Here is a 26,842-nt window from a genome sequence, read left to right as displayed (position 1 = left end):
ATGAAAGAGGTTCTATATCAGGATCTTGAATATCCTTCCCCTTTAAACCACCATCCCCCCCCCAATGTAGATGTCAGGGTTTGAAGACCACAAATAACCCACCTTCTGGGGTATCTCCCAACAGAAAGTGCAATCCGCAATCTGGATTTGGGGCGGGGGGTGGTTTAGAGAGAAAAAGGGTGCAACCCCATGGACGTTAAGACGGAAAGAAGTTGTACAGTTCCTGGCGTTCCTGGAAGTTGTAGGACTTTTTTCCCCATCCGAACAGGTGTAGGATTGCGCCTTGAATGAAGAAAAGCTTCAGTGGTTAGCTGAAATGAGTGGTGTTGTAGAGGGAGAGACAGGGTTAAAGCCACAGAACCCATGAGAGGTCCGGAATATTTTGATCCTCGATTGCCGAAAGCCCCTGCCAGCATGCCCAATGGTCATGGCCCCATCATGGACCTAGCCATGCCCAGCATAGATGGATATTGCCAAACAGGGGAATAATTGTCTGTGACCATTGAGGTCACAACTTACCAAAGCGATGAAAAATACACCACACGCCTGTCCACCCTGGTGGATCATTGCCTTGTTCCGTTCCTTGTCCTTAGGAGGGGGAGAGAAATCTCGGTCTAATGAGGCATGTCACGTCCACTGCACAAAATAACTCCTGCCTGGTGCTTCTCAAAAGAAGGTCCTGTGCCTATTATAAAGAGGCATTGAGCTTATCAAAGCGATGTGGTTGGGAGGAACGACCAGGAAAGTTCACGCAAGCGTTACCTGGAACATTGAGCCAATGGCCTGGCAAGTGGTGGCCCTGCAGATGTTGTGATCCATGCTGGATCAGCCCAAGGGTCCATCTAGTCATAGAATCATAGTAGAGTTGGAAGGGGCCTATAAGGCCATCGAGTCCAACCCCCTGCTCAATGCAGGAATCCACCCTACAGCATCACCGACAGATGCTTGTCCAGCTGCCTCTTGAAGGCCTCTAGGGTGGGAGAGCCCACAACCTCCCTTGGTAACTGGTTCCATTGTCGTACTGCTCTAACAGTCAGGAAGTTTTCCCTGATGTCCAGCTGGAATCTGGCTTCCTTTAACTTGAGCCCGTTATTCCGTGTCCTGCACTCTGGGAGGACCGAGAAGAGATCCTGGCCCTCCTCTGTGTGACAACCTTTCAAGTATTTGAAGAATGCTCTCATGTCTTCTCTTCTCCAGGCTAAACATGCCCAGTTCTTTCAGCCTCTCCTCTTAGGGCTTCGTCCAGCAGTCGGATCACCCAGTGGCCGACCAGCTGCTGACGGAGAAGCCACAAGCAGGACATGAGTCCTTCACAAGCAGCACCCTCCCGCCCATGTTCCCCAGCACCATAAGAATCCTGCCTCTGATCCTGGACGTAGCATGTAGCTGTCAGGCCTCCCAAGGAGCTACCCAGGGGGCTGAGTCCTATCCCCAAAATAGATCCAAGCTCCCTGGAAAGCTGCTTTAGAGTTCTAGCTGGTTCTAACAAAAGCCCAGGACGGATTCACAGCCCCACTCAAACCAGAGCCACCAGCCTCCACTGGCCTTTCCTCCAAGGAGCCCAAAGCCGCTTACATGATCGTCCTCCTCGCCGTGTAATCCTGACGACAACCCTGTGAGGTGGGTTAGGCTGAGAATCCGTCCCCGGCCCGAACTCAACCAAGGAGCTCCAGGGGCCAAGTGGGGGGTTAGAACTCGGGTCTCCCCAGTCCCAGTCTCTGTAATCACTGCACCAGAACTGCCTCTAAGGAGAACATGAGGACCCTAATCTTCCTTCATCACAGCTGAGTGGAGATCAATGGGGCTGACAGGAGACGTGGCTGATTTGCTCCATTAATCATGAGCAAAGGCAGATATAAAGGGGGCGGCCAGAGCCCAATGGATTACTGCAGCCCCGGGGAGCCACACAGCCTCTCAGCCGGCCCAGGAAGGACGTCTAGTTTGGGATCCGTCATGAAACGGGCGGCGTTGCTTGCTCTAACGCTGCTGCTGTGGACCGTGGCAGCTGTGGAGGTGGAAGGAACAGGGGACACAGCTAGAAGATTGCTGGTGAGTGGAAGGGATGTTCCTTGTTCCAGGCACTGGGGACATCAGAGCCTGATTTGGACAGAGCCCAATAATGTTGACACTGACTGGCAGCAAGGGCTCTCCAGGGCTTTTTCTGGCCTCCTTGGAGATGCCAGGATTCGAACCTTTGGCCTCCTGGGTGCAAAGGCCTGTGGTTCTACAGGGAGTTGGGGGTGCACATGGCATGGAAAGGCCAGGCGTTGCCCAACAGAGGAGGCCACCCTGAGCGAGACGGACACGTCCCCTACGTGGACCTCTTTCAACGAGGGGGCGGATTTTAATTCTGGAGAAGCTCTTGCGTGGGGCATTCCAGGCATGGGTGGAGTCAAAAGCAAGACAGGGCGAAGCCAAAAAGGAGGGGAAAATACTAGCATATTTGAGCTCTTAGTAGTGGTCACGAAGCCTTAGAAGAGACATTCCAATCTTTCGGAGGCACAAAAGGTCAGGAGACCCACAAAGGATTGGTAGTTGGACATGTGAACCCAACGCACTGGATTGGGACCTCAAATGGGCTGAATTTGGCAAGCAATACCCATTCAATATCATAACCACACCCAGAAGAGCTGACGCTCAGTGCCTTTGACCAATGCCAAATCTGCACCAAATCAGCCGTGTTCTGTTTTTTAAAAGCCTAATGCTCTATCGAGCCTCGCGTGGCGCAGAGCAGTAAAGCAGCAGTTTCTGCAGCTGAAACTCTCCCCACGGCCTGAGTTCGATCCCAGCAGAAGCTGGTTCTCAGGCAGCCGGCTCGGGTCGACTCAGCCTTCCATCCTCCCAAGGTCGATAAAATGAGTACCCAGTTAGCTGGGGGAAAGGTAATCACGGCCGGGGAAGGCAACGGCAAACCACCCCGCTATAAGGCCTGCCAAGAAAACATCAGCGAAAGCTGGCGTCCCTCCAAGAGTCAGTAATGACTCAGTGCTGGCACGAGAGGTTCCTTTCCTTCCAATGCTTTATCGCGTTAGTTTCACATTAATGGACGTCGACCACAAGAGGACTTCCTCCTGTGCAAACAGGCAGAGGGTCAGACGCTTTCTCTCCCTCCGTCTCAGGGGCTTCGGAAGCGTTTGGAAGACGGATACGCACGGCCCCAAAGGGAAGCCGGCAGCCGGCAGAGGCCACCACCGGCAGCCAGGAGGACCAGACTGAGTGAACGTCTCAGGCACCCCACCCCACCCCCGACACTGGAGGCGACTTGTGTCGGTGGACGGCTGGACAAAATAGGGACGACAAGTGGGATGGGCTGCAGGACAAGGGTAAGAACTGGAGGAAATTCGGCAAAGAGAACCAAGCGAAAAGCCGGGGTGCAAAAACCAGGGTGACTTTGTGGCGTAAGAGCCGGAAAACGAGCAGAGAGGAAAGAACGGGACAGATTCCCAGCGGAATTTCTATCCTACAATGTCGTTTCTTTAGGTTGGAGGGAGCAAAATGGTACTGGGCTGGATTCTGGTTCTGGACCCATATGGCAGGCTGGTTGAGATTGGGGGTGGGGGTCCTCCCACTCCCCCCCCCAAAAACCCTACCCATTTCACCTTTCCTCATGCAGAGAGAGTTTGGAGAGGCAGAAGGCCTTTAGGAAGGAAATTTCAGTGGGGCGGATGACGAACCACAGTGGGCCACACGGTCCCCAAACCCTGCTTTCAATCCCAAACCGCCCCCCTCCACAACCACCCCTACGCAATAGACTCCTTGAATGTAGCACTGAGAACTCTTCATTGTAACACATCGCATTTGTTCTACAGCCGTTTGTAGAACTGAAGCGGCACCTGAAATTAGCAACGATCTCCGTCTCCAACGAGTAACCCCCAAGCCTTTCTCTGAAACCCCCTGATCCCTTTAAAGACCCTTACTGATAGACTCTTCGGCTGAAGATGAAAACACAACCTCCTGGGCATGTGGAGGATTCACTTCCGTTTCCCAGCTCGGCTACCTCACACGGTCATCGTGAGGATAAAAAGAACTTCAGGGTGCTGGGATCTCTCAGGGTGGGGAGAGAGAGCTGCTATTTTCCCCGATGTAACATGAAAGTAAAAGGCAAGAATAAATGAATAAAGTTCCCTCCTGTCATAAATAGTACTCCTTTTTGCATCTCTCCCGCTGGGATCTCTCGGAATGGGGTGGGGAGAGAGAGCTGCTATTTTTCCCAATGTAACATAAATGTAAAAGGCAAGAGTAAATGAATAAAGTTCCCTCCGGTCATAAATAGTACTCCTTTTTGCTGCAATGCCCAATCCTTTGCCTGCATCAGGAGTCTAATAAAGATTCAGCACCAGGGACAGAGACAGAACTCAATTCTGGCTCCCAGTGCATGGAACTTACTCCAGAATGCTCCCAATGAAAGAGATTCTATATCAGGATCCTGAATATCCTTCCCCTTTAAACCACCATCCCCCCAATGGGAGATGTCAGGGTTTGAAGACCACAAACAACCCACCTTCTGGGGTGTCTCCCAACAGAGGCATTGAGCAGGGGGTTGGACTCGATGGCCTTGCAAGCCCCTTCCAACTCTACTATTCTATGATTCTAAGGTCTCCAAAATGTGGCTGGTAAGATCAGGGACAAGGCGGGCGTGTTTGGGCATCAGCTCAGGGCCCAAATCCCAGCAGGCACCACTGGTGAAGGTCAGGTGCAGGAGAGGCCACGGTCTCCTTGCCCCCCGGCTCTCTGCCCATCAAGCCACCAAGTGGGAGCCATGATGAGGAAGAGGAGGAGGATGAAGAGCAGCTGGAGACCATGGCAGTGAGAAGAGAGGCCCAATGCGGGAGTGGGGCCCTTAGAGCAGCCTTTCTCAACCTGGGGTGCTCCAGATGTGTTGGACTACAACTCCCAGAATGCCCCAGCCAGCTCTGGAGCGCCCCAGGTTGAGAAAGGCTGCCTTAGAGGGTGATGAAACAACCTCATGAGACCCCCAATGTTGGGAAGTCCTGAGAAAGGGAGGAAAGAAGGAGACATCGCAAAAACGCAACGGACGAAAGAAGTCCACCGAGACACACGGGAGGAATTTATTTATTTTAAAGAGGACGATCGTGGCCATACCAACGCAAGGGGCTCGAATACAAATAAAAACCATTATCAACACGGGATTTTAAAAATAAAAAATGATAGACACAGCAGAGTTACTTTCCATGATCTGGGAACAGCAGAAAGTGCAATCCAGATTTTTTTTTGGGGGGGGGGAGATTAGAGAGATAAAGGGCACGACCCCATGCACGTTAAGACAGAAAGAAGTCTGGCTTTCCTGGGAGTTGCAGGACTTTTTTCCATCCAAACAGGCATAGGATTGTGCCTTGAATGAAGAAAAGTTCCAGTGGTTAATGGGAATAAATGGTGTTGTGGAGGGAGAGACAGGGATCTAGACACAGAACCCATGACAGCTCCAGATGATGTTGGACTACAATTCCCATCAGCCCAGTCACCATGGCCAAATGTCAGGCCGATGGGAGTTGGAGTATAACAATTTGGAGGGACACGGGTTCCCATATTATAGCATCGTATCACACGTTAACACTGCGTAAGAGAAGAGAGTCGGCATCTCAGGAACACCCTTCCCATGTTCCCCAAGGCTTCATTGAATACTGATGCGGGAATGTAGTGCGTATGCCGCCCATTCGAATCTCAAGCTAGCACCGAGCGCTCTGGTCAAACTGCCTTCACCTGGAGCAGGCCGGGACGACCACTTTGCAGAAATGGGGAAAAAACAAGGAAATGGGTTGAGTCAAGAGGGGAACGAGGATTGGCAGAAGGTCCCACCGCTGTGGACAGAGGGACACGGGCCTCGAGAAGTTTAATATCTCGCAACGTGAGAGATCAGCGCTGCATTCCAAGTGAACCCTTCCCCAGGCTCTGAGCGCTTGTTTTAAACTCCGCAAAACGAAGCGGTTGAGAAGGTCCGTCACTGCCCGTTTTTAGAAAGAGAACCACCAGCGGGATTACAAATTCTTGGAGATACACGTTGCAGAAAAACAGGAGCTTTCTGGTGCTAGGTTTGGGATAAGAGGCATGGGTGTGGGTGGGTGGAACGCCAAGTGTGCAGGTTGGCCTTTGCACGCTTAAAAGGCGAGGCTGTTCACACAAGGGGCAGGTTGCACCAGGAGCCAGAATGCCGCATCCCACAAGCAGGGTTTGGCAGAAGGCCCGTCTCCAGACGTTGAGGGCTTCAACCTCCAGAAGTCCCCACCATCATGGATGATAATCAGGAACGCTCAGCTTTGAACTCCAAAACATCTGGAGATCTGCCCACCCCCTGCTCTACAGCAGCGATTAAGAACCTTGAGTTTCTGGTGGACTGCAATCCCTGTAAGCCCTGACCACTGCGGACAATGGGAGTTGGAGTCCAGCAACACCAAGAGAGGCACAGTTTCCAAAACCCAGCGCCATCTGGAGCGCACGGAACTTGTGGCAGATAAAATCCATCGGGCCTCTCGCTAATCTCTTACACACAGACATCGATGGTCCTAAAACATAAAAAGAAGTTCAGGATGGCCCTCCAGGAGGGAAAAGGTAATGAAGGCAAGTGTCTTATCAGAGGAAAGCAAGGTGTGATCGATTCAAAGTCCTTTCCCCAAGTGTCAGCTTCGAAGATCGGTCGCTGTACGCTGCAACTGTCACGGTGTCGGGAATTTTAAAACCCCAGAGGTAACACACACACACAGAGCACCCAATCAAAGCATTGCAAGATGCAGTCCTTCTAAAAGAAAAAACTCAGTCGCCTCTGCAGGAACTGTCAAGGCAGGGGAAGGAGATTTGAGTCACGCTAATGAGGACCAGCTAGCTTACAGCTAGAGAGTCGTCGTTTCCCCCCCACACCCCCAGACAAAATAAAATAAAATAAAATAAATAACATCGCACGGGCGCAGCGACTAAGTGCCGTGTCAGCTGCCTCCTCTTAACAAGCCCCAGGTCGGTTTGAGCAAGGAAGGAGTTTGTCATTGTGAAGGGGAAGGAGGAAGATCGCGCACGGCACAGCGACAGCTTTGTCAACACAATTGACACCTGGTGACAGCCCTTCTTCGTGTTTTAATAAAGTGGAACTATTTGAGCTGGGTGGCACGGGGGGGAGGGGGGACGACACACACGAAACCTGGGCCTTCAAATTGGCTCAAGGCAAAAATAAATAAATGTTGCTTCCCTACAGCTCTGGAGAGGAAGGGCAGCAGGGAAAGGAGATGCCCCTTCATTTGGTTCAGCACCTTACAAGACGGCGGAAACCGGTCTGCGACGCTTTCCCGCCCACTGCTGAGGGATGTGCAGAAACAAGCCGGCTCATCTGGACGTGTCAGGTGGCAAAAGTTGTCGTTCCATGGCAAGGTGCTGGAATGCTGGGGAGAGAGCAGAAGCCTCCTCTTCGGGTTCAAACCCCTCTCAGACACAAATGCGCAAACAGAGACAGGCACAGAGAGAGAGACAGGCACAGAGAGAGAGAGACACAGGCAGACACACACACAGAGAAACAGGCACAGAGAAAGACAGAGACAGGCACACAGAGAGAGAGGGAGGGGGGAGGGAGGGAGACAGGTACACAGAGAGAGAGAAAGACAGGCAGACACATACACACAGAGACAGGCACAGAGAGAGACAGAGACAGGCACACAGAGAGAGGGAGGGAGGGAGGGAGACAGGTACACACACAGAGAGAAAGACAGGCAGACACATACACACAGAGAGACAGAGACAGGCACAGAGAAAGAGAGAGAGAGAGAGAGACAGACAGACAGACAGGGACACACACACACATGGAGACATAGAATGGCAACACAGACACAAGGAGTCGAAGAACCCTGGTTCGCATTTCATGACAGCCCGCCATGGCTTAATTTAGCCACGGGGGTACAAGCGGCCATTATTTTTCCGTGGCACCTGACTTAACCATGGTTTGTCGTGTTGTGTGAACCTGTACAGCGTGGCTTGCTGGAAGCAGACAGCAATCCAGCAACAGCTCAGGCGTCTTGGAAGGCTGCTGTTCACGCCAACGAGCCGGGCCACCTGAGTTCGTCCGACAAAGCAAGCCACGCTTAAACCAGGTTCTTGTGACAGCGCCCACAGCTAAATTAAGCCACGGTGGGTTATTGTGCCGTGCAAACACAAGGCGCTTACACAAAATGTGGATGACACCCCAATTACGCTCCTTCAGTGCAGAAATCTGGAAATCTACAGCATTAACCAGGGGTCCACATTTCAAGACCTCTCAGCCACTTTCAACAAGGTGCCAGAACAGGAGAGTGCTGATGGCAGGAAAATGGGCGGATTAAGAGGGGAGAGAAGAGACAGAGTTCTGGTCTGAATGCACCAGCCGGCCTCGAGAAAGACAGCTGTCAAAGTGATCAAGCCAGGCCAAGACAGGACCTGCTGCAACCAGAAACAGCCAGGCTTCAAGGAGGTTTGAGGCCGTCGATACCTCTGGAAGGGCTGCCCCCTCCCTATTTTTTTAAAGGGGGGGGGGTAAGAGCAGGCAAAGAAATAGCTGCAACCTGATAAAGAGAGGAAGGAAGGAAGGAAGGGGGAGGGGGAAAGGAGGAAGCTCAACTTTCGAAAAACAACAGCATCACAGTATCAGGGAGGTGAGCAAAGCATTCCTGCCTCAAGTAGATGAAACCAGAATTCAGAACTGCCCGCCTTTTTCCATTCCTGTCTCCCCCACCCTTAGGGGAAAAAAGTCTAAGCGAAGTGTTATTAGAAAACACAAAAGCCGAAGTTCACACTACAACCGAAACGGTGTGAGCCGCTGAGATCGTCAATGTTTTCTCTGCCTCCTTTTGGGTAGGGGCTCCATTTGAAAAGCGGGGCTGTCGTCGTCGTCCCCCCTCCTCTGTGCCCACGCATTGGATTCATCGTGAATGGGGGGGGGGGTTCTCGACCCATTTGTCCTAAATGAGATCCTGTCAGCCCTAGATTTTGCTTCCGCCTACGGAGAATCCCCTTCCCCCCCGTTGCCTCGCTTGGAACGTCACGACCAAACCGATGTGCGTCGTGCCTTCTGCCACACCCACGACCCACACGCGCCCCCCGCCCCGAGCGCAGGCGAGATCTGGGCGCTGGTGATTCGGACGTCACGGTATTAGGAAGACCGGAGCGCATGTCTGAACCAACCCTCGGCTGGGTCAAGCAAGACTCGTTGGTTTCTATGGGACAAGACAGTCGAAATAAGGGGAAAACTGACTGTAAGGTCTTAGAATCAATAAGATCAGGATTATAGGACATGGGGGGGGATCAATTCCTGGACGCCACAGCTGCTGTCTGTAGCACAGGATAGGTTGAAAGGCAGCCTGCTAGAGAAAGCGGAGGAGAGGACCCTGCAAGGACCCTTTCCTGGAATGCATCCCCTAATTGAGAAAACGCAAATCCTGTGCTGTGCTTTATCAAGCCCATCAGCATTACAGTTCATGCCCTTCGTAAGCACGGGCCTGACTTCCCCGGGGAGCGATTTATGCGAAGGCCAAAACCTACGACCGCAGGAGCCTGCCGGAATATTGCCAGGATGGGTCTTGTTAGAAACACCAGACCGGCTGCAGCCGGCTTGAGCCTTCAGAGGGGAGCTGGTGATTATTATGAGAAAGCTCCGAGTCTCTGCGGGCGGCCCCCTCCCTCCCCAGGCCCGGAATTATTCCAGTTCTGCCTGGGTACCCCATCGCAACTGCTAAACGATTCCCCCCCTCTGGCGAGATTGGTTCTAGTTAAAGGCTTTCTATGAAAACTGGAGTTCAGGGTTTGAGTGTCAAAGGATAGCGGCCGAACCGGCAACAGGTACGCGGTTTCAAGGCAAAAGGAGTCAGAGGGGTTATGCAAGGACAGGGAGACATACAGGGAGAAGGGTAATTCCTTCGTGCACTTCTGAGTGAGCGCCTGGGAACGGTTAAGGGAAAAGGCCCTGACTGGGCGTGTCTTGCTCAGAGCAGGACTCCCAACGGTTGTGCAGGGGATTCTCGTTACCGCCGGCGGAAGGAACAGCCATGTCAGATCAGAAGATCCAGCTGTCCTGTGCAGAAAGAGGAAGAGGAAGGCAGCAAGAGCACACTTAAAAAGTTAGAGAGGTGGGGAGAAAGCATGCAGGTAGATTTCGGGAGAAAGGACACACCTGGCTGCAAGCTTCTATTTTGCTCCACGCCGAGAAATCAAAGGCCCAATCCGTGCAACTGCTAAACTCGAGGCAGGAACGGCTGCTGGTTGCCAACAGCGGGACGTTGCCATGAAAGGTGACGTTTTTAACGCCCCGCTGCAGGCCACCCAAAATATTCTTTAAAAGCGATCAAGCTTAATTCTGCACAGAGCATCGGCTGTATGCTGTGACCAGCCGGCCTCGGGCAAAGGGCGGACAAAGGAAGGGGACACCAGAAGGTCCGTAGTGGAGAAACTTTTTCCATTCAAAGGACCACAACAGGATGGGGACCGCCAAGCCACTCCCCCAGGGGAAAGCGAGATTCACCTCTAAACGCTTGACCATCGCTAGATAGTGAGAGAAATCTGCGTGCATTCATTCCCTCTGGACAAACCTGTTCGAATCAATTCCAAACATCCAGTGGTCAACATAAAACTGGTGGGAAAATGATATGTATGAACCCTAACTCCCTAAATCCATATAAGGCGATTCTCCAGAACACTATTACTTCATCATCTTCTACACACACACACACATAATGTTCAATGATTGTTCACTTTCTCGCACATGCAACTTTTTTTGCCGCTGATAATCCCGGAAGGCCACAGGGACCAAGCCCTCGATCCGAATTCCTCTCGAGCAGAGATCTTTCGGCATTGAGGGCCCCAAGGCCTTTTTCGAAACCGGAGTTCAAGAGCGGAAGGGGGAAGGGGGGGAAATAAATTAATGTGAAGCGCAGGGATTCCCTCCCAAAGGGGAAAAAAACGGTGCGCTTCTTTCTCAGCCTTACCAAAGAAGGGAAATGTGAATCGGAGGAATGCTTGGCGACGTTTGGAATTAGCGGGAAACGGGGCCAGCCCTTGAGACCGGTTTATGGTAAGGCAAGATACGCGGAAGGAAGTCAGGGAGAGAACCAAGAAAGAGCGCTCCTTCCATCTGGAATACGGCTGAGTTTCTTCTCAAATGCGTCGGCAGGGCCGTGAAATGGTGGGACTATAATCGAAAGCCAGTTGGGAAGAGGGACGAACAACTGTCGTAAAAAGCAGGGAGTGGACCCCTGAAAACAGCCAGCGGGTGTGAAAATCACGGCTCCTCGCTCGTTTCCTGGCCCCAGAGGGTTTTTTTGGGGGGGGGGGGCTCCCATGAGAAAAACCGGTTGGTCCTTTCTTTTTTTTAAAGTGCACAAAGCCGGCCCCACGGGCCAAGCGGAAACCGAAGCGGTGGCTCAGAAGTTGGGAAGGGACGGAGAGGCGGCGGAAGAGGTCAGTTGGTCTGGTAGTGTTGCCGCAGCCTGGCCTGCAGGAACTCGTGGGTCAGGTTGTGCCGGGTGATGATGCCGACGATCTGGAAGAAACAGGAGGAGAGAAGACGGCGACAGCAGCGTCAACGTAACGGATCAGAGGCAACTTAATCCAGAATCTGGTTTGGGTCCAGGCTACCTGCGGGATCGCCTTCTCCTGCACAATCCGGTCCTCTGGGAAGGGTTGACTTCAGCCAGCCAAGATTAGGCTGACGGGTATTACCCAGAGGACCTTCTCTTCTGCTGCTCCCAGACTGTGGAACGGCCTGCCGGAGGAGATTCGTCAACTTCACACTCTTTCAGCATTTAAGGAAGCTATAGAGACTGATCTCTTCCGGCAGGCCTGTCCAGTGGAATTTTAGGATGCTTTTAGGATGTTTTTTTAGGAAGTTTGAACAACGTATACTATGTTTTTAATCAGGATTTTATGTATTACTGTTGTTCCCGGCCTCGATCAAGATGGAGAGGCGGGTAAGAAATAAAATTGTTATTATTTACCGGGAAGCGCACATGCAGGGCATAAAGTCAGCACACACACACCTCTGCTCTGGCTATCAGGCAACTGGGTTTTTCCCCCCTGCTTTGGAATATGGGAGATTCATTTCCTTTTTAATTATTATTACACTCAGATCGCGTCGTTAATCCTCCTCGACTCTATTTTATCCTCACAGCAACCCTGAGAGGTAGGTTAGGCCGAGGATCAGTGACTGCCCCAAAGTCTCATGAGGTTTATTTCACTGGTGACATCTCTATTATCAGCTCTCTGGGCGGTTTACCAAGACGGAAACCCTTAAAAATACAGCGTTGTGCATAATATAAAAACGGTTTAACGACAACCATAAACAGAGCAAACACACACACACGCACACCCCTATCCAAACAATCTCCCATGACTTGATTAAAAGGTAGATAAACTGTAGATAAAGTTTAATACCAAAACAAAAACCATTTGCCGCAAATTCCATTTTTTCCCCCCAAATCTTGATTATATAAGCAACAAACCTCTGTTTAAAAGTTTGACTTGATAAAGGCGTTATGCTCCTTGTCTGTTTGTTTTTTTAAATATATTTTAAACTGTATACTGTAGCTCCTGAGGAAGGATTACAACTAATCCAAAATGTTGAGCATTTTGCATACGGACAAGTATTATTAAAGATTTTAACTATTTTCAACAGCACCAGAGCTAGGCAACCATATGCTGTCAAACGCCGGAGAGTAGAAGAATGTCTTAGCCTGGCATGAATAAATGTTGGTGCCAGGCGGGCCTCACCGGGGAGTTTATTCCACAATTGGGGAGCCACCACTGAGAAGGCCCTGTCCCTTGTTGCCAGCTTCCAAGCCTCCCTCGGAGTAAGCACCTGGAGGACGCCCTTAGATGATGAGAGTAGAGTATAGGTAGGTTCATGGCTGAGTGGGGACTAGAACCCAGATCTTCCAAACCCCATTCCACCACTACACGCCAGTGGTTCACATCAAATCATTGTGTGTCATCACCGTGGACAGACTGACTGTAAGCTTCCTTATGTGGGTGTTTTGCTAGCATAGAAATTCAGTAATACAAAAAAAAAAAGTCTGATTTAATGTGTTGCGTTACAGGCTTTCTACGCTCACTCAAGCTTCAAAACACCTGGAAATCCTGGCTGTTCAAAGCCAAGGTGTGTTTATTTATACAATGTGCATATGAGTAAAACATTACATGCACATTTTAACAAATGCTGCACTTTTTAAAATGCACGTGTTTTTTTAAAAATGTCGATAGCGACTACAAGTTTGGGGAACTGGGAACATTTTCGGAGATGTTGTCCTGCTTGCATTTTGGGCTGCAAACGAGAGATGTTTGCATAATTTGTTAAGGAAATCTTCAAACGTCTCCTAGTTCCTTCACTTTAGGAGTTTTTGCTGAAGTCCAGTGACATCTAGTGGCGGATATTTAAGTAGGCAAATTTAGCTCAGGGCTCTGTTTAGCAACACCTAGGCCTCTTAGCAGTGATTTTAACCCTGGCCCGAATTTAATCAAAGGGTGTGGTGGAACAGTTGAAGTCCAAAAACATGGGATTATTTAGCCTGGAGAAGAGAAGATTGAGGGGAGACATGAGAGCACTCTTCAAATACTTGAAAGGTTGTCACACAGAGGAGGGCCAGGATCTCTTCTCGATCCTCCCAGGGTGCAGGACACGGAATAACGGGCTCAAGTGACAGGAAGCCGGATTCCGGCTGGACATCAGGAAAAACTTCCTGACTGTTAGAGCAGTACGACAGTGGAACCAAGGACCTAGGGAGGTGGTGGGCTCTCCCACACTAGAGGCCTTCAAGAGGCAGCTGGACAAGCATCTGTCAGGTATGCTGTAGGGTGGATTCCTGCATTGAGCAGGGGGTTGGACTCGATGGCCTCATAGGCCCCTTCCAACTCTACTGTTCTATGATAATCTATTTCTTAGCTGCTTTTCAAGACAGTAGTCTTCCCAAAACAGCTTGCAGCACAAACAATGCAAAGATGATTAAATGCGTTTTCAAAATAAACAGAATAGTTTTCAATCAAATATCATGTCAAAGTATCCATCAACACCAACTGCCCCCTGCCCCCCAAAAGTTACGATTAAAAGCCAGGGAGAACAGGGGAGATTTTAAAAACCTGCTGAAGGCAGCCAGAAGAGGGCCAGCAATGTGTGTCTTGGGAACCACTTCCATAAGACAGGGGCCATTCCTAAGAAGTCCCTATCTCTAGTTCCCGCTGAGCTTAACGATCTTGGCAGCACAACAACGAAGGTGATCTTAAAACACAAGAGTATACAGGGCTCCAAATCACCACCATAAAATTCTCCCTAAAGGGAGTGTTGACACACTTACCTCACCAACGGCGTTCACCACCGGCAAATGCCTGAGCCCCATGGTCCGGAAGAGGTTGAAGACTTGTGAGACGTGGGTGTTGGGCGAGACGGTGAAAGGGGATGGATTCATGTAGGGCGTGACGTCCTGTCAAAAGATGCACAGGATGCAATTCAATGCGGTTAACGACCTGCGTAGCATTTACGTGCACAACGCACAATGAGTACTGATGCACTTCATACACATCAACATCTTCTGGGCTGCAATGACCCAGGAAAGGTTTTTGATCGTATTGAAGCAGGCGAGAACACTGGAGCCCTTTTCGTCCCCAAGCTCTTCCTCCTGGCCTGAAGGCTACCGGGGTCAGAGCTTGGCAAGAGGAGAGGAATGTCTTTGTTATCTCCAATCGGTCATTGGAGATAACAAGAGGATTCTCCTGTGTGATGCTGCCCTTCCCAATGGGACTGAAGCTTTTGCCTGCCCTGTGTCCTCTGCACAAGAACCCCACGGAAGGCTGTGTGGGGAGGGGATCATTCAGCCCCCTAATGAATTATGGTTACTAGAAGGCTCAGTAAAAGGCAGGTGAGATCTACCTGGTTTGCCCTATCTCTCTCTCTCTCTCTCTCTCACACACACACACACACACACACTGCAGTCCTGGGGAAGGCGCAGAAAAGAAGCATCTAAAACCACTCAGCGACGGACAAGGGTCACCTTCCATACGAAGCAAGGCCGGCACGCAAGCAGAGATGTGAGAACGCACCCTTACCACTATCATCCTGGGGTTCAGTAAGGTGAGGTCCAAGTCGTGGATGTCCGGGTAGCGAGGGTAATCTTCCGCCATCTCTGCATACGAGAGACGGGGCTGGTTGGCACTCTGCGAGGAAGGAAAGGACGCTCGGTTGGGTAAACGCACGTCATCTCCTAGGACACGTTGAACCGCTCAAGACGGTCAAAAAAGCAGTGGGAAGAAAAGGAAATTTGGGTCCTAAACCTGGGGATTTCAGAGGGCAGGTTTTATGGAGAAAGATTCCCCCTTCTTCTGGGACTAGAACGACAGTTTCCAATCAGGTGAGGAGGCCTCCAACACGTCCAGGTCTCGTCTAAAGCAAGAGAGGTGTATGAATCCTCCCAGGGGATATTCCCAACGTGGAAAAAGAATACATTTATTCAGGCACCAGGAGAGTTATTTATTTATTACATTTATATACCGCCCCATAGCCGAAGCGCTCTGGGTGGTTTACAAAGGTTAAAAACAGTTAAGGGCTCAGTTACTGCACTCATCAGGAGATATACCCTCCTGGTGGGACCCAAATTTTCAGAGGTTTGAAGGTAAGAGCGGCTGTGCTGGATTGGACCAATGGCCCATCTAGTCCAGCATTCTGTTCAAACATTGGCCAAGCAACTGCCTGCAGGAAACCCATAGAGGCCATGGTGCAACAGCACCCTCCCACCCATGTTCCCCAGCAACTGCTGCACATAGGCATACTGCTTCTGATACTGGAGGTATCACACAGCCATCAGGACCTTGGTCCTTCGTGGCTTGAAATAGGGCTTTTGGGGTCATAGCATCAACCCTCTGGAACTCCCCACCACTAGAAATTAGGTGCCAATTTTCCTGGGTTCTCAGCGCCCAGTAAAAGCAGACTTTTCCCAACAGATGTTTCCAGGGAGATCATCTTGTCCTCTTAAGAGATTTATTTATGGAAGCCATTCATCAATGAATGTTTGACACTGGTGCGGTTTTTACTGTGCTTTTATCGTTTTTAAGGCTGCGTTGGTTGTGCGTTTTATTGTTGTATGATGCCTCCTGCTCTGGCAGGCAGCCGAGAAATATTTTAAATGAAAGTTAAAGAAAATAGTGCTAAATAAATGGGCATCTTTCTCCTTCTCGCAAGACTCAAACAGACAGGAACAGCAAATCCATCCAACTTCCTTTTCTCGTGGCTGCCCAGAGAATCAAGAACTTCTGGCCACCCAGTTGTCCCTCCAGACCACGGCCAGACAACAGCAGCAGAGACTTAAGCCATTGACGGGTCCGAGTGACCCACCCCTCCCAACTCACCGACTGGTTCTCCGCGTAACAGACGCCTCGCACGAGCAAGGTGACCAGCTGCGAGCGCAGGATCAGGCCGTGAAAGGTGAGGGGACGGAAGCGTTCCTCCATGGTCCACTCTTCGCTGGGGGATTGGTCCGGGTAAAGGTTCGGGTATGGGGTATATCTGGAAGAGATCGAACAACTGGCGTTAATCGAGGGGGCTGTTCTGGAGAGGAAAGGGCAGGTACGAACTTTGGGCGGACTCCAACAGTCCCTGGATAAATTCCTGGAGGAGAAGGCTGTCCACGGCTACTAGCCCTGATGGTTGTGTGCTACCTCCGGTATCCGAGGCAGTAAGCCTGTGTGCATTCGTTGCTGGGGAACATGGGTGGGAGGGTGCTGTTGCACCATATCCTACTTGTGGGTCCCTAGTCAACAGCTGGTTGGCCCCTGTGTGAACAGAGTGCTGGACCAGATGGACCCTGGGTCTGATCCAGCATCAGGGCACTTCTGATGTTCTTTCGTTCCCTTTGAGCTCAACATGCCGGCCTGAGGTTTCCAACATGGACCCTCTTGCCGTGTGCCATGCTCCCTGCCCCCTGATTTTTAGTTTGTTTCTTAAGATTTTTTCATTAGGAGGCTGACATGCTCAGAGCAAACAGCTGCCCTCCAGCACCATCTTAAATTGGGTTCAAAAGAGTGGTTTTATGTTTTAAGAGTCTCTGCCTCATGCAAAGATTCGTGGGTCAAGATACCGTTCTTTGAGCCTCACCCATTTGGCTTCTGGCAAATGAGTGTTGGAAGACAATAACGAGGCCTGCTAAATAATCCACAAAGCTCTATTCAAGCAATAAACATCTCTTCCCACCTGAAGAGAGTCCAACCTCTCGGAACTTACCCCTAGGCAAAACTATGCAAACTAAATGAGACCGTTGTCCTTTCAAGAAGAATGGAAAGCCCTTTCCCAAGACGCGTTAACTTCAGAGAGACTAGTTCTGAGGCAGCTTCTGCCGGGACACCAGCCAGGCTGACTTTCTCTCGCCTTCCTTTAGCTCTGCCCATTTTAGTTGGTGGCGTACTCTAGGATCGGCTAACTTCTCCCCCTCAGAAGAATAATGGCTTCCCACTGACTGTGTATTGTTTGCCCTTGAGGAGATAAGCTCTGGAGAGGGTTCATTCTCAGCTGGTGAAGAGCCCGTGAGAGCTTCCTCCTCCACTGGTACAGGGTGGCCTGTGTCTGGCGCCGACTCCTCTATTTCAGAGTCTGATTGATCACCTGAAACACCTTCTTCCAACCCAGGGGGAGCAGGGCTAGACACAACAGGCCCCAAGCTAGCCAGATGACCAAGCAAAAAGAGTTTGCACCCTCGTTAGGCGGGCGCGGGCACACACTCAAGAGCTCACCTCCGTTCCAGCATTTGCTGCAGCATGTCCTCCGTCTCCGACGGCTCTTCGGTCGCGATGTGGTCATCACACATATTGCGCAATTCGCTGGATGGATAGGATTTCATGGACTGGCTGCGTTTGCGCTGTTCGCTGGCTCGGGTGAGGATGCTAGATTTCTGGGAGGGCGGGAAGGGAAGACTCAATTTAGGTCAAGGAACCAGCATCCCACATCTCCTCTGAAGTGTCAGGAGACCCAGCTGATCTGCAGCACGAACTTCTGTGAACGGAGCCCTTCTTCTCGCGGAAAGCAGATCCTGGATCTGTCCGCAGGTTTTTAGTATCTTCGATGCAACAATATCGTTAGCTATTGGGTGGATTAGAAATTGAAATTATGTACAACTGTAAAGAACTGGGCATGTTTAGCGTGGAGAAGAAAAGACCGTGGAGGAGACATGATAGCACTCTTCAAATACTTAAAAGGTTGTCACACAGAGGAGGAACAGGATCTCTTCTTGATCCTCCCAGAGTGCAGGACACGGAATAACGGGCTCAAGTTAAAGGAAGTCTGATTCCGGCTGGACAGCAGGAAAAACATTCTGGCTGTTAGCGTGGCATGACAATGGAACCCATGACCTAGGGAGGACGTGGGCTCTACCACACTAGAGGCCTTCAAGAGGCAGCTGGACAACCATCTGTCACAGATGCTTTATAAGGTGGATTCCTGCACCGAGCAGGGGGTTGGACTCGCTGGCCTTAGAGGCCCCTTCCAACTCTATGATTCTATGATAGTGAGATTGTAAGCCACTTGGGGACAGAGGCCTGATGTTGCATATTGTTTCTTTGTAAAGCACTCAGTTCATTTGCAGGTGCCATATTAAAAAATGCTCCAAGTAAAGGGGGAGTTAAGACATTTTTTGGCCCCTGTGACAAATAAACCCCTGATTCCGGGTGAGTAACTGGCGTCCGACCTCACCTTGAATTTAATGTTATTGCTGATCAGCTGGTCCCACTTCATGAACTCCTTCTCGTAGGCCCGGTTTTCGGTCACCACCGGGAAGGCGTGATGGACCGTTGTGCGCAGAATGCTCACCAGGGACTGGATCCGGGTGTGCGGGTAGACGTACATCAGGTTGGGCTCCATGATGTCGCTGGCCCTCAGCCTGGGACGTAAGGGAAGAAACGGGTGGAGGGGGCAATTCTCTAGCCCCGAGACAGAGGGGGAGGGTGGATATTCGGGTTCCTGGAACCGGTCAGAGACAGCGCTCCGACCTTGGACCCAGGAATCCAACCTCCTCACCCCCTCACAGCCGGCCTGGAGAGATCCACACTGGCTGCCTTTCCAAGGCCGCAAAAGCAACGTCTGAGAGGTGGGAAAGTAGGTGTTCCCGTGAGCGGAGAGGGTAGGAGATCGGAGAGGTTGGGCTACACTGTATCTTGAGGCCTTTCCAGCCCTCCTTCCCTTCCCAGGGGCTTGGACTCGATGGCTTTATAGGCCCCCTTTCCAACTCTATTCTATGATTTTGTGATGATTCAGCTAGATGGGCAAAAAGCCCGTCTAGCTGAAATGCCGAGTGGGAAATGAGGCGGTGCACTCTGCCCTGGATGCTCGTAAACCTCAGCATCAAGGAGGACTTCTGGAGAACCCAAGCAGGCTGGATGCGGCTTGCGGATCTGAGGTTCTCCCCTCCTGTTGCAGGGGGCCCATTTTACAATCAAACCCAGCTGACTGAAAGGTTGTCCCACAGAGGAGGGCCAGGAACTCTTCTCGATCCTCCCAGAGTGCAGGACACGGAACCATGGGCTCAAGTGACAGGAAGCCAAATTCCGGCTGGACAGCAGGAAAAACTTCCTGACTGTAAGAGCGGTTCGACAAAACATCAGGAAAAATGTCCTGACTGGTAGAGCAGTACGACAATGGAACAAGTTACCTAGGGAGGTGGTGGGCTCTCCCACACTAGAGGCCTTCAAGAGGCAGCTGGACAAGCATCTGTCAGGGATGCTTTAAGGTGGATTCATGCATTGAGCAGGGGGCTGGACTCGATGGCCTTGTAGGCCCCTTCCAACTCTACCATTCTAGGATTCTAAATTGGATGAAGCTTGCAGCCTTACTTGTCCATTTCCGCCTTGGTTTCCCACTCCAGCAGCGGCACCCCACGCAAGTTCACGTAGATGTCGTAGATGCCCTTGTTGAAGAAATCGCCCGTCCATTTGGCCACCTGGAAAAGGGGAAGGTGCAGGTGGCTCCAACAAGCTTCTATACCAACAGTGGCGCCACAAGGGTTGGGACTTCAGGGCCAAAGCCCGGGGACCTATAGCCAAGGGGGGGGGGCGCCCCTCAAACGACCACGTGGAGAGCGGCAGGCGGTCAGAGCCACAGAAGCCAGCTCATTGTGATTTCTAGAGCCCTGAAGACGCTACGATTTGAGTGAGTTTAAAATGCAAAACTAAACGTGCTCCCATCGGGGCGGGTGCGCAGCTGCGTTGCTGCTTTTAACATAGCAGGAACGGGGAAGCCGTTTCAAAGCTTGGCTTTTTAACAAAGCTTTTCATGGTTGAATTCACTAAGATGGCACATTGTTTTAACTGTTTTAATAGTTTTACTGCTTTTAAATTACATATTGTTTTAACTTGGTTTATGGTTGTTTTTAGCTGTGTATATTTACTGTTTTTATTTATTTTAATTTATTTATTTATTACATTTTTATACCGGCCAATAGCCGAAGCTCTCTGGGGGGGTTCACAAAAAATTAAAACCATAATAAAACAACCAACAGGTTAAAAGCACAAATACAAAATACAATATAAAAAAGCACAACCAGGATAAAACCACGCAGCAAAATTGGTATAAGATTAAAATACAGAGTTAAAACAGTAAGATTTAAAGTTAAGTTAAAATTAAGTGTTAAAATACTGAGAGAATAAAAAGGTCTTCAGCTGGCGACGAAAGGAGTACAGTGTAGGCGCCAGACGGACCTCTCTGGGGAGCTCATTCCACAATTGGGGTGCCACAGCGGAGAAAGCCCTCCTCCTAGTAGCCACCTGCCTCACTTTCTTTGGCAGGGGCTCATGGAGAAGGGCCCCTGTAGATGATCTTAAGGTCCGGGCAGGTACATATGGTACATATACTGTATGCTTTTATCTGTACGCTGCCCTGAGATCTTATTGATATAGGGCGGGATATAAATGTTTTAAATAAATAAATAAAGCTTGGTGTGGCAGCAGGAGCGGCGAAAAGAGGACTGTAAAGTCATACATGTGGGCCTATCTAAACTGGGTTTAGCAAGACAATAAAATTCCAAATTCCCTAGCTGCAAATTAAAGATTAAATTCCAAATTCCCGGTTCTGGATGGGGTTCACTCCTCCTGAAAGACTGTGTCCACAGCTCGGGGGTGCTTCTAGATCCGTCGCTCCAAATGACAGCCCAGAAAGATGCGACGGCCAGGAGTGCCTACTATCAGCTTTGGCTGATACACCAGCTGTGCCCCTTCCTGGAGTCGGAAGACCTAAAGACAGTCGTGCATATGCTGGTAAACTCAAGGCTTGACTTCTGCAATGCGCTCTATATAGGGCTACCTGTGTGCCTAGTCCAGAAACATCAACTAGTTCAAAATATCGCAGCCAGGCTGGTCACCAGTACACCTAGGGGTGACCACATTACACCAGTTTTAAAATCTCTTCACTGGCTGCCAATTAGTTTCCGGGTGAAGTACAAAGTGTTGGTTATCACCTGTAAAGCCCTACATAGTTTGGGTCCAGGCTACCTGCGGGATCGCCTTCTCCCGTACAATCCACTCCGCAAACTCAGGTCCTCTGGGAAGAATCTACTTCAGTCAACCAAAACTAGATTGACAACTGTTACCCAGAGGGCCTTCTCTTCTGCTGCTCCCAGACTGTGGACGGGCCTGCCGGAGGAGACGCGTCAACTTAACAGTCTACCAGCATTCAAGAAAGCTATAAAGCCTGATCTCTTCCGGCAGGCCTATCCAGTGGAATTTTAGGATGTTTTTAGGATGTCTTTTAGGATGTTTTTAACCATGTATATTATGTTTTAATTGAGTGTTATGTATTTTATCGTTTATTGTTGTTCCTCGCCTCGATCAGAATGGAGAGGCGGGTAAGAAATAAATTGATGATGAGGATGATGCAAAGGAAGACTGAGCTGAACTGAGGACTCACCATCAGCGTGACCATAATGGGAAGCCCGTAGGAGATCTCGTTCGTGGACTCAATCAGGATCACGGTGAGGCTGATCGTCATGCGGACGACACCGCCTAGGAAGGCGGCCGCTCCGATGAGCGCAAAGGTCCCCGAATAGATGTGGTCCAGACCGATGTAGCTAGGGGCAGAGAGGAGACGGGAGGCGGGGCGTTAGGACCCGGTGGGGAGAAAGAGGGCCGGGAGGCAGAGGCTCCGCCTCCGCGCGACAACCCCCACAAAGGAAAGGAGGCACCTTTTGAGGAGGTTGGCCACCAGGCGTCCGAAAGCGGCCCCGCAGAGCAGCGACGGGACAAAGAGGCCGCTGGGCACAGAAATCCCATACGTCCAGCAGGAGAGTAAGAAATAGAGAAGGAAAAACAGGGAGAGCGTGACTGGGCTGAAGGTACCTGGAAAGACAACGAGGGGGGAAGAGGAGAAGGGTTGAGCCACGGCTCCGCCCCTGAAGTGAGAGGCCCCGCCCTCCCGGGAAGAGCTCCGCCCCCAAAGAAAGCGCCGGAAGGTCTTTGAACCATGGAAGGTACAAACGGATGTTGGTTGCAGTGTAGCGGCCTCCTGCAACTTGACGTCTTCCAGATGTTTTGGACAACAGCTCCCAGCATACCATGTTAGCTGGGGCTGATGGGAACTGAAGTGATAAACATCTGGAAGGCTCATTGTTGAGGGAGCTGCTCTGTAGGCGTACAAACAAACCGGATATGTTGTGGTTTTATGTGTGTCCCCTTTGCGTGGAGGTGAGCGGTCGTGACACATATCAACAGAAATCCTAGGTTTGGACTCGATGGCCTTGTAGGCCCCTTCCAACTCTACTATTCTATGATTCTATGAAAGGGTCCAATACCAGCTCTGGGACGCATTTAATCACTAGGAAGTCTGATATGTGTGGACTGCAACAAAATGTTGCAGCGTTGAGTACTCCCGTTTCATGCCATGGTCTTTTCCCATAGTACTACATTTCCCCTGCTCCCTGGCTTCACCCACCCCACGTCCTCCCCACAAAGAATCAGCATTCTGTGTACATGGAACAAGCTCAGACCACACTGAACTCGTTTTTGGGGGTTCCTGCCCCTTTTAAGGGTTTTTCATTCCCTAAATTCTTTTGTCTCTTCTGCAAACCTTGGGGTCCCTTGAACCCACGGATACCTCTCTCTTTCTCTCTCTCTTTCTCTCTCTCTCATGCACAGATGCCTCGGTTCTGCCTAGGCAAGGGTGCATACTAGGAGAACAGAGCTCCTTAAAATATATAAGTTCAACCGGCCCCACACCAATACGAGCCCAGCCCAGCTCACGCACTCACCCTCCTGGTGAAAAAGCTGCAAGATGGCCGACTCCTGCGGGTTAAAGAAAAGCGTTGCCATGTCGTTGTACGTGTCGTTGGGACAGAAGAACGTCTTGATGCTGGAATTCACTTCGTCGGAGGACGAGGAGCCCTAATTCAACAAGCGACAAAGCGCCACATTGGAGCAGAGCTTTCATAAATCCAGCGCTATCCTCGACCAACCTGGGGCCGACTAGATGTCTTGGACTTCGGCTCCCATCCTCCCCAGAAAGCATGCCTCCCCCTCCCCAGGTTCATTTTTTGTCTCCCTAAAGGTGACACTCCTGCAAAATCTTTGAGGTTCCTCCGAGTCTGTTGCCAACTCCCCACTCGTGCACAGGCAGTGCTATTTTGACTAGCTACTTATCGGCACTCCGGCTTGAACACTGGGAATAGAGGAAACGATATAGAATGCATGTTGAACCACAGCTAGAAGAAACTGGTTTGGAGAGGCAGTGTGGTGTAGTGGCTAGAGTGTCGGACTGGGAGTCGGGAGATCTGGGTTCTAGTCCCCCACCCATCCCTGGGGGACTTTGGGCCAGTCAGACTCTACCTCACAGGGCTGTTGTGAGGACAAAATAGAGAGGAGGAGGGTTATGTCTGCCACCTTGGAGGAAAACCGGTGGGATAGAAATGTAATATATAAAATAAAGGGAGCTGGTTTTAGCTCTCTTTCTCTTCGGGCACGGGACCGTCCGTCCATTACCTGCAGGCTGAGAGAGCTGTTGTCTCCGTGGTTGGCGGACGACAGTGGCCGGCACTCGCCTAGAACCATGGAAGCGACGAAGACCACCAGGGTGGTCGTTAGACCCACCAACAAGCTCTCCAAGACTCTGCAAGAAAGACGAGACGAGAGCGCGTGGAAGGAAAAGCCATGGCTGAGGACAGCTTGCTACCCTGAAGGTAGAAGCAGAGGAGATGGGGATACACACATACATACACACACACACACTGCAACAACCAATACAGCCATGAAGTCAACCTGAAATCCGTACACCAAAGCCCTTCATCCTACGGGGGCCAAAAGAAACCTTGGGACAATGGGAGAAGAACGGCCATGATGAATGAAGACCGGGGGAGACAAAGCTCAGAAGCAGGACCACTGTTTACCTGCTCCCACCCCCTACCCTGCCGGAGAAACCCCTATCTGAATCAGTGCCAAAATGCACCTGGGAGATCAGAAATCCTTAAAAGAGACCGTGTATTTTCACACAGGAAAGGAAAGGAACCTCTCGTGCAAGCACTGAGTCATTGCTGACTCTTGGAGGGACACCAGTTTTCGCTGACGTTTTCTTGGCAGGCCTTATAGCGGGGTGGTTTGCCGTTGCCTTCCCCGGCCGTTATTACCTTTCCCCCAGCTAACTGGGTACTCATTTTACCGACCTCGGGAGGATGGAAGGCTGAGTCGACCCGAGCCGGCTGCCTGAAACCAGCTTCCGCTGGGATCGAACTCAGGCCGTGGGGAGAGTTTCAGCTGCAGAAACTGCTGCTTTACTGCTCTGCGCCACACGAGGCTCACACAACACCTCTACTATTTTGCGTCTTAGTATTTTTAACCTCACTACACAGGGTTCACTCTTTATGACGGGGGTGGGGAACGTCCGGCCCGCGTGCCCAATCCGGCCCTCTGCGATGCCTCGCACGGCCCCACCCCCTTTCCCTCCCGACCACCGGTCATTGGGTAGTTTTCCCGCCAAGCAAAAAAACAACCACCACCCCACAGACATCGCCAAAGAGCAGGGCCGGAGACAGGGAGGGAGTTACCTGACTAGCTTGGGTTTGGGGTGCACGTTCCGCATGCGGTATTTCGCCAGCCTCTTGTTGATGCAGTTGAAGGTGGCCCCCAGGAAGCCCCCCACGACCCCCATCAGGATGAAGAAGCCCAAGTCCACGACCGTCCACAGGTGGCATTTTTTATCGGATTCCAAGCACTGGAAGGAGGAAGGGTTGAAGGCACCGAAAACACAACCGCCGATGCAGAGAACGGCGGTTTTGTTTCAGTGTCTGAATCGCCATCGTGTTCAAGGGGTGAAATTGGAGGTGGAAGTAAAGGGAAAGGAGACCACGCGGGCCTAAAGCCTGATTGAAGTCCACCAGGAGCAGAGCCTTCAGCGTGGTGGCCCCCTTTCTGTGGAACTCCTTGCCCCTGGAGGCCAGGCAGGCACCAACGCTACGTCGTTTCCGGCACCTCCTGGACACAGCCTTATTCCAGGGAGCATTCCTTGACTGACAGCCACGGCTTTATGGACACTCTGCATTTTTTACCGTGCAATAATGGAGTTTTAGCGTTTTGTATCTTTGGCTGTTTTAATTCTTACGTTCGCCGCTCCACAATCTGTTTCGGATATGGAGCCGGTATACAACTTTTGTAAACAAAAAAACCCCAGGCATAATCCAGGGCCCTACATCTTGCTTTCTCTATTCACCCTGGGAAAGATCAACGAAAGCAAAATTCTGCCACGTTGGTGCCCAGAATGGACAGCAGCCGGAAAGAAAGAGGTCAACGTTTCTCTGATTATTATTATTATTATTATTATTATTATTATTATTATTATTATTAGTATCCCGCCTTTTGCCCAATGCTGGGCCTTAAGGCGGCCTTACATAAAATATACATGGGGGGTGGGGTGGGGAAACAAAACCATAAACATTTAAAATACCCAACAAAATTATAAGACATTAACATAGATGGAGGGCTGGATTATTCTCCAAAGGCCCGCTGGAACAAAAAAGTTTTAGCCTGCTTCCAAAAGCCCATCCAGGAGGGAGCCAGCCTAGCTTCCCCGGGAAGAGAGTTCCAGAGCACCGGAGCAGCCACCGAGAAGGCCCTCTCCCATGTTCCCACCAAGCGTGCCTGTGAAGAAGGTGGGACTGAAAGAAGGGCTTCTCCAGAAGATCTCAAAGCACGGGCAGGCTCATAAGGGAGAATACGGCCTTTCAAATAACCTGGACCCGAACCATATAGAGCTTTATAGGTCATAACCAGCACTTTGAATTGTGCCCGGAAACAGACTGGAAGCCAGTGGAGCTGTTTTAACAGGGGAGTTGTGTGCTCCCTGTAACCAGCCCCGGTCAACACTCTGGCTGCAGCTCTTTGGACCAGCTGGAGTTTCCGAACACTCTTCAAAGGCAGCCCCACGTAGAGCGCGTTACAGTAATCCAATCGGGATGTGACTGAGGCATGTGTCACCGTGGCCAGGTCCGACATCTCTAGGAACGGGCATAGCTTGAACTGTGCAAATGAACTCCTGGCCACCGCCGAAACCTGGGCATCCAGGCTCAGGGCTGAATCCACAAGTACTCCCAAGCCGCTATTTCTGTGATGTGACTCTGCTTTTCCACCAAGAAAAATGGTACCCCAAAGAGGCTTACTAGCATAAATAAAACTTGACTAAAACAGTAATACGTTCTTGGCTGTACGACGCCTTACGTCTTTAGATTCTGCTCTCGTCTTAGCAGAAAAGTGAAGGACCAGCCTCATGACCTCTTCTATTGTCCTATCTACTCTCAAATTCGCTCTAAGCATTAGATCTATTCCTTGAAAAGAAAATCTATTTGATCCAACATGGAAAGAATACCATTTTTGTTTATCTGTCTTA

General features: G+C 50.7%; 1 protein-coding gene across 1 annotated transcript in view; it reads right to left on the bottom strand.

Annotated features, from left to right (window-relative positions):
• Positions 1-5,076: 5,076 nt before the first annotated feature.
• CLCN6 (chloride voltage-gated channel 6) overlaps positions 5,077-26,842 on the bottom strand; it is a 35,366-nt gene continuing 13,600 nt past the window's right edge. The window contains exons 13-24 of the mRNA XM_063145461.1: positions 25,008-25,174; positions 23,950-24,076; positions 23,223-23,355; positions 22,161-22,314; positions 21,887-22,046; positions 19,819-19,925; positions 18,683-18,869; positions 17,728-17,885; positions 16,351-16,507; positions 15,055-15,162; positions 14,307-14,432; positions 5,077-11,503 (exon numbers count right to left, since the gene is read on the bottom strand). Coding sequence (XP_063001531.1) covers positions 11,423-11,503; positions 14,307-14,432; positions 15,055-15,162; positions 16,351-16,507; positions 17,728-17,885; positions 18,683-18,869; positions 19,819-19,925; positions 21,887-22,046; positions 22,161-22,314; positions 23,223-23,355; positions 23,950-24,076; positions 25,008-25,174 — 1,665 coding nt within the window. The 3' untranslated portion in view covers positions 5,077-11,422. The remainder of the gene's footprint in view (positions 11,504-14,306; positions 14,433-15,054; positions 15,163-16,350; positions 16,508-17,727; positions 17,886-18,682; positions 18,870-19,818; positions 19,926-21,886; positions 22,047-22,160; positions 22,315-23,222; positions 23,356-23,949; positions 24,077-25,007; positions 25,175-26,842) is intronic.

This window comes from Elgaria multicarinata, chromosome 20, assembly GCF_023053635.1.
Source record: "Elgaria multicarinata webbii isolate HBS135686 ecotype San Diego chromosome 20, rElgMul1.1.pri, whole genome shotgun sequence".
Classification (NCBI taxonomy): domain Eukaryota; kingdom Metazoa; phylum Chordata; class Lepidosauria; order Squamata; family Anguidae; genus Elgaria; species Elgaria multicarinata.
The sequence above is the reverse complement of the archived record's forward strand: the minus strand, read 5'-3'. Positions and strand labels throughout refer to the sequence as shown.